Source organism: Apis dorsata, unplaced genomic scaffold (genome assembly GCF_000469605.1).
Source record: "Apis dorsata unplaced genomic scaffold, Apis dorsata 1.3 scaffold_196, whole genome shotgun sequence".
Classification (NCBI taxonomy): Eukaryota; Metazoa; Arthropoda; class Insecta; order Hymenoptera; family Apidae; genus Apis; species Apis dorsata.
The window spans coordinates 1-5,799 of NW_006263480.1; the positions used below are offsets into that span (position 1 = coordinate 1).

General features: G+C 21.6%; 3 protein-coding genes across 7 annotated transcripts in view; 1 reads left to right on the plus strand and 2 right to left on the minus strand.

The window, feature by feature from the left end:
* Positions 1-1,414: 1,414 nt before the first annotated feature.
* LOC102680848 (cytochrome b5) lies at positions 1,415-2,894 on the minus strand. Of its 2 annotated transcripts, none has more exons than XM_006614705.2 (5): positions 2,746-2,894; positions 2,445-2,643; positions 2,223-2,351; positions 2,057-2,115; positions 1,415-1,692 (listed from the first exon to the last, which is right to left on the minus strand). In XM_006614705.2, the coding sequence occupies exons 2-5, from the start codon at positions 2,580-2,582 to the stop codon at positions 1,608-1,610; spliced, it is 411 nt and encodes a 136-aa protein (XP_006614768.1). In that variant the 5' UTR covers positions 2,583-2,643; positions 2,746-2,894; the 3' UTR covers positions 1,415-1,607. The 2 variants fall into 2 exon arrangements, with proteins under 2 accessions (XP_006614768.1, XP_006614767.1); XM_006614704.2 differs by having other exon boundaries at positions 1,415-1,698; positions 2,746-2,893.
* Positions 2,895-3,254: 360 nt separating this feature from the next.
* Positions 3,255-5,213, plus strand: LOC102681858 (torsin-1A-like). The gene is made up of 3 exons (XM_006614711.2): positions 3,255-3,642; positions 3,719-3,984; positions 4,075-5,213. The coding sequence occupies exons 1-3, from the start codon at positions 3,462-3,464 to the stop codon at positions 4,666-4,668; spliced, it is 1,041 nt and encodes a 346-aa protein (XP_006614774.1). The 5' UTR covers positions 3,255-3,461; the 3' UTR covers positions 4,669-5,213.
* LOC102681555 (protein vav) overlaps positions 4,687-5,799 on the minus strand; it is a 5,173-nt gene continuing 4,060 nt past the window's right edge. For all 4 annotated transcript variants that reach the window (XM_006614708.1, XM_031509976.1, XM_006614709.1 and 1 more), the window contains one exon: positions 4,687-5,751. In XM_006614708.1, the coding sequence (XP_006614771.1) occupies positions 5,394-5,751 (358 nt within the window). In that variant the 3' untranslated portion in view covers positions 4,687-5,393. The remainder of the gene's footprint in view (positions 5,752-5,799) is intronic.

The following is a 5,799-nucleotide window of genomic DNA, read 5'->3' on the forward strand; positions in this document are numbered from 1 at the left end:
CCGCCAAAGAACGAACAGGAGCGAGGTCGGGAAGGGGAAATTGGAAGTGCGACAGGGAAACGAAGATAGTAGCATGAGCGTCTAGCGTCGGCGCTCAAATTCGCTCGATATCGTTTTCTGTCTTTCGAGTTCTATTAGATATCTATGAATTTATTATTTGACATTTTAAGTATTTTTTATTTTTCATTTCTATTATATATAATATCAAATATTTATATATAATAAATAAAAGATTTTTTATATATATTTTATATATGTATATATGTAATTTTTTATTCATGTTTGTATGTAATTATATCTATAATTTTTTAAAATAAATTGATAAAGTTACATATATATATATATGTATATATAAAAAATATGTTATGATAAGTTTAAAATATATTTGATTTTTTAAAAATTATAAAAATATAAGTAATATTGATATAATCTTTTATTGATATATTATCACATTATAAAAGATATATTATCATTAAAATATAATTAATAAGGAATTCTAATAAAGGAAATTCTAATTCTATTTTTAGAATTAATTTAAGAAGAATAATGAAAGGAAAAGAAAATTTTATTAGAGATCCAAAATTGTATCAATAGTAGATAATAAAATAAAAACGATAAATACTATATGTAATAATATTATTTCATTTTTTAAATTATTCTATAAATTATAAAATCATAAGAACATATTATTTATAAAGTAAATTCAATATTATTAATTACATAATTCTATTTGCAATTGTAGATCATATGTACATTTTAACAAATTACTTTTTCCTATAAAATAATGTAAAAAGATCATGCTTTTATTATATTATAGCAATACATTTATGTATGAAAATATACAAACTTTTATAAAAAATTAATTATTGAATTATTAAATACAATGGTAGAAATAGAATATTTTTATACATATAACGTTTTACAACAAAAATTTAACAATTTAATTTTCATAATATAATACCATAATATTCATAACAGTATAAAAATAAAAATCTTTTATTGTAAAATTATATATATAAACTGATCTTAAATACATATATATAGAGATAAATTTTAAAATGTTAAGAATTCTTTAAATATTTTTTCAATATTTTTAAACAATATTTGTTTTTTTTTGTATGCATGTATTTTTTAAATATAATTTATGAATACAAAAAAAATTTTAGAATTAAATTTAATTTTCAAAAAATTGTATTTTTTAAATATATTATATTTAAATATATTTAAATATATTTCTTTTTAAATCAATTCTTAATCTTTTATTTCAAAATAAATTCAATTAATTTGTAAATGAATTTAATTCATTTTTGTACTTGTAATTAATATATATATATATATATTCATATTAGTTACATATACAACAGTACATATATATGAAACTCATAAACATGTATATGTGTTGAATATTTTAGAGTTTCAATATAACAAATGAATTTTTATTTTATAATTGTTTTTATGTTAGGCCAGTTTATATGTGCAATTTCAAGTTATAAAACAAGACTATCATTGTGTGCAATATATGTAATATTCTTTGATTAATTATTTATAATAAATGTTTGTATATATAATACAAATTACAAAAAAAGAAAATAAATATTTGGAATGCTTTAATGTACTTTAATAAAGTAACGGTAGACAAGAGTCGCCAGAACCCCAAGAGCAATAGGAATCAGCCATGATCTCCAAGCACCACTGCAACTGCCAATTATCATGTTACGATGCAGCATTAACTATTTACATATCATACATTTTGAATTTTAATAACATTATAAATTTTGAATAGCATACTTTTAAAATAATATATAAGGAAATATATAAGATAATTATTAATTTATATAAAAAAAATATACAAATATATTGTTACAAGAATGATAAATTGATGATTTGTAAACTTAAATTTTCAAATGTGCTATTCAATGAATATAAGTTATTAAATAGTAATAGATATGCCAACACCAATGCAGAAAAGATGTTAGTAGCAAAATTATATACTTGTAATACTATGGTTAATAATAATATATATAATAATATAATAATTAAATATAAAATTTTATACCTAGAACCATTTATTTCAGATACTTCAGTAAATTCATTATTTTCTTGTGTTCTTTCCTCCTAAAATTAATAATTTGTTTATTCCTATAGTAAACATAAGTAAACATAATAATAAATAAAACAAAAATTATATCAACAAATATAAAATTATTAAATCCTACACATACTTCTACTAACTCTCCAATTTTAAATTTCTCCATTAATTCTCTTGCATCACTTGAATGTCCAATATCTTCAAAGACTTCCGTACAATCTTGACCACCTTGTTCTAAAAGTACTTCTTCTCCTCCAGGATGCTTAAATTTAAGGTATGAACAATATTTTTATACATACTTCTGTAAAGTATATGTCGATTATCAAATAAAAAAAAATATAAAATATATAATTACAGTTGTAAATTCAGTCACATTATAAACTTTATTATGAATTATAAACCATAAATCTGTATTATTGTTATGCTTAGCAACTTCTTCCCGCGTGTAAAATTTAGTATAAGCGGTATCAACAGTACTATTCTCAGACGCCATATTTATTCTTCTACAGTAGATAATATTTTATAGTAGATATATGAATATTATATAGATATCACTGAAAGAAATGAATAAAATATTGAATATATTGAATGATATATTGCTAAAAATTTGTTATATTAAATTTCGTTTAGAAAATATAAAAAATTTTATTCCGCACCTATATTAACTATGAGTATAATTGTAGTCTGAATTCAATGAATCCGTTAGTAAGTAAGTTATGTCTTATACTTATACGTAATAATATTGGACAATAAAAAAAAAGCTATATAATTTTTTCTTTTTTAAAAATTATGTTTTTATGAATTATTCTTTCAGTTAATAAATAATTTAAATTCTAAATAATATAATAATAATTTTATATTAAAAACTGTAAATACTTCTTTGATAAAAATGTAAATATATGCTTTTAAATAAATTGAATATGTAATAAATATTTAGATGTTATATAATATTATAAATTTATAAAATTTAAAAAATTATTGTTTATTATGATAAATGAATTTTATTGCGAAAAAATATTTATTGATGCAATAATATAATATAAAATTTAAACAAAAAATGTAAATTAATTTAATTGTATATATATATTTATAATTAATTATTGTAAGATTAAATTGAATTAAAAACTATATATATCATAAATAAAAACCAATAGGAAATCATTTCTTCTGTTGAGTATTTGAATTGATAGTTATGGCATAATAATTTTTTAGAATATTAATGTTTATATTAAATGCAATTCTTTAAACGGAATATAAACAAACATTTTTATATAAATTGATATCATAATAAATAATTTTTAATATTTTATTTCAGCTTCGGCAAGTAACGTTTAAATTTTATAATTTTACACTCAATTAAGCAATATATAAAATGAATCTTGCCGGCATTTTTTCGGTGTACATCGATATTTTGTTAATTATTTGTTTAAAATGTGAATTTTCTTTTACATTTTTAACATCTGGATTTAATAAAATTGGTTCCATAATGGAAAATATACAATGTAATTTTGTGGAATGTTGTACGAACGAATATATTTTCTCTGACATTGATAGTATGTATATTTAGTAAAAAATTAAACGTTTTAGGTTATTTGTGTTAGAATTTGTATATATAAGTGACAATTTTAGAATTAGATGAAATTTTTAATAAAGAACTTTATGGTCAAGAAATGGCTCAACATGTAATTATAAATGCTTTACGTGCACATTTAACTTCAAATAATCCTTCAAAAGCTTTAGTTATGAGCTTTCATGGTCCACCAGGAACTGGCAAAACTTACATAAGTCAAATGATTGCTAAGTTTCTTTATAAAAAGGGTGATCAAAGTAAATTTTATCATTTTTTTAATGGTCGTAATGATTTTCCTCTGCAAGATAAAGTAAATGAATATAAGGTATATTTCTATTGTTATTATAAAATTATTTTTGAAAGTAATATGCATAAATTTAATGTAAATATAATGATATATTATTTTACTACACAGGATGAATTGTACAAAATTATTATTAATAGTTTACAAAAATGTGAAAGATCCATGTTTGTGTTTGATGAAGTGGATAAAATGCCAGAAGGTGTACTGAATGTTCTTGTACCATTTTTGGATTATAATACATGGGTCAAATCATGGAGACTTGCAAATTCTATAAATGCAAGGAAAGCAATTTACATATTTTTATCTAATACGGGTAGTTCGCGAATTACGCAACGTTTATTAACACTTTGGGAGGAAGGCAGACAGAGGCATACAACTAAGCTTCAAGATTTTGAAAATTTAATAAGTGTTGGAGCATTTAATGAAAGGGGTGGTTTCTACCATAGTGATACAATAGATTCTAATGTTATAGATCATTATATACCTTTTTTACCACTTGAAGAAGTTCACGTGAAAAAATGTTTAAATAAACTTTTCATAAATAGAGGAATACATCCTACTAATGAGATGATGGAAGAAGCATTATCATATGTGATCTTTGGACCACCTCCACATAATATTTATGCAACTACTGGCTGTAAAAGACTAGAACAAAAAGTAGGTACTATTATATATGCCAATAAAAAGCATAAATTAGAACTTTAAATATATATAAATATTGTATTTTTATGTTAACGTTTCGATAAGATCTAAATTTTATTGATTTTTCTTATTGGCACAATTAGAAGATGTGTAACAATTAAAAAAATAGTACAATTAATTTCTTACAATAATACATGTAGCGTTTGATTATTTATAATTATGTATGTATATGTTATTTAAGAAATAGCTAAAATTTGTATCATTAACAGTACAGAATTATGGTATATACAATTGAGTCTTGGCAATTGACTTTAAAATATAGTCATAAAGAAGAAAGCTGTCTAGAAATATGAATATTTAACGATATTTTTTTGTATGATTCTAATATACAATAGACAACTTTAATCTTTATGACTTTTTATATTTTTATTCGTACTGTTATATTATATCGAAAATAATTATAATTTTTTTTGTCTATACAAATAGCTGAATATATATTTGCTTTTATGCGTTCAGTTCCCGTATATGAATATAAATTTTCTATTTATATATTTGTGATACAATCTCAAATAAAGAGAACAACAAAATAAATTGTATTTTTATACCAATGTGTGAAGATATATCTTTGTTTTATAATGTAAAAATGCATTATATTATAATTTTTTTCTCTTTTTTTTTCATTAAGAATTGTTTTAATAACATATTATGATTGCATAATGATGCAAATAATATAAAATATTCTTGATCACTGTGCTATCACATGAAAGAAATATCTAAGTAATATATGGTTATTCTTCTTCAACATATTCTTTTGGGAAGAATCCTACTTGATCTCCAATTTTTCCTTTCCACCAACCTTTGGCATCACCTTCTTTACTCAATACCACAACTCTGCAACCTCGTCGTAGACTTAATTGATTGCGTTCGCCTCCTCGAAAATCAAATAATGCTTTAGCCAAGACACGTCTATATGGCCATAATAAACGTTGATCTAATTTTTCAAAATTTTCTGATAACGATGCCCGTTCGTAATATTCAACAAGTTCAACTACACTTTTGAAGAAACGAGATTCACTGAGATAATAAACATCAGCACCATCGACATCGCGTTTAAATACTCTTATGTGTTTTACCGCTCCATCTGCCCTATAATATTGGTTGATTATTAAAAAAAAAAAAAAAAAAAAAAAAAAA

Excerpts from the sequence above, each read along its gene's own strand:
- LOC102680848 (XM_006614704.2), bottom strand. The coding sequence starts at position 2,582 with ATGGCGTCTGAGAATAGTACTGTTGATACCGCTTATACTAAATTTTAC. Across the intron at positions 2,352-2,444 it reads ATGTGACTGAATTTACAACT|CATCCTGGAGGAGAAGAAGT; the intron begins GTAATTATATAT and ends CTTAAATTTAAG. Across the intron at positions 2,116-2,222 it reads AAATTGGAGAGTTAGTAGAA|GAGGAAAGAACACAAGAAAA; the intron begins GTATGTGTAGGA and ends TATTAATTTTAG.
- LOC102681858 (XM_006614711.2), top strand. The coding sequence starts at position 3,462 with ATGAATCTTGCCGGCATTTTTTCGGTGTACATCGATATTTTGTTAATT. Across the intron at positions 3,643-3,718 it reads TATTTTCTCTGACATTGATA|AATTAGATGAAATTTTTAAT; the intron begins GTATGTATATTT and ends TGACAATTTTAG. Across the intron at positions 3,985-4,074 it reads ATAAAGTAAATGAATATAAG|GATGAATTGTACAAAATTAT; the intron begins GTATATTTCTAT and ends TTTACTACACAG.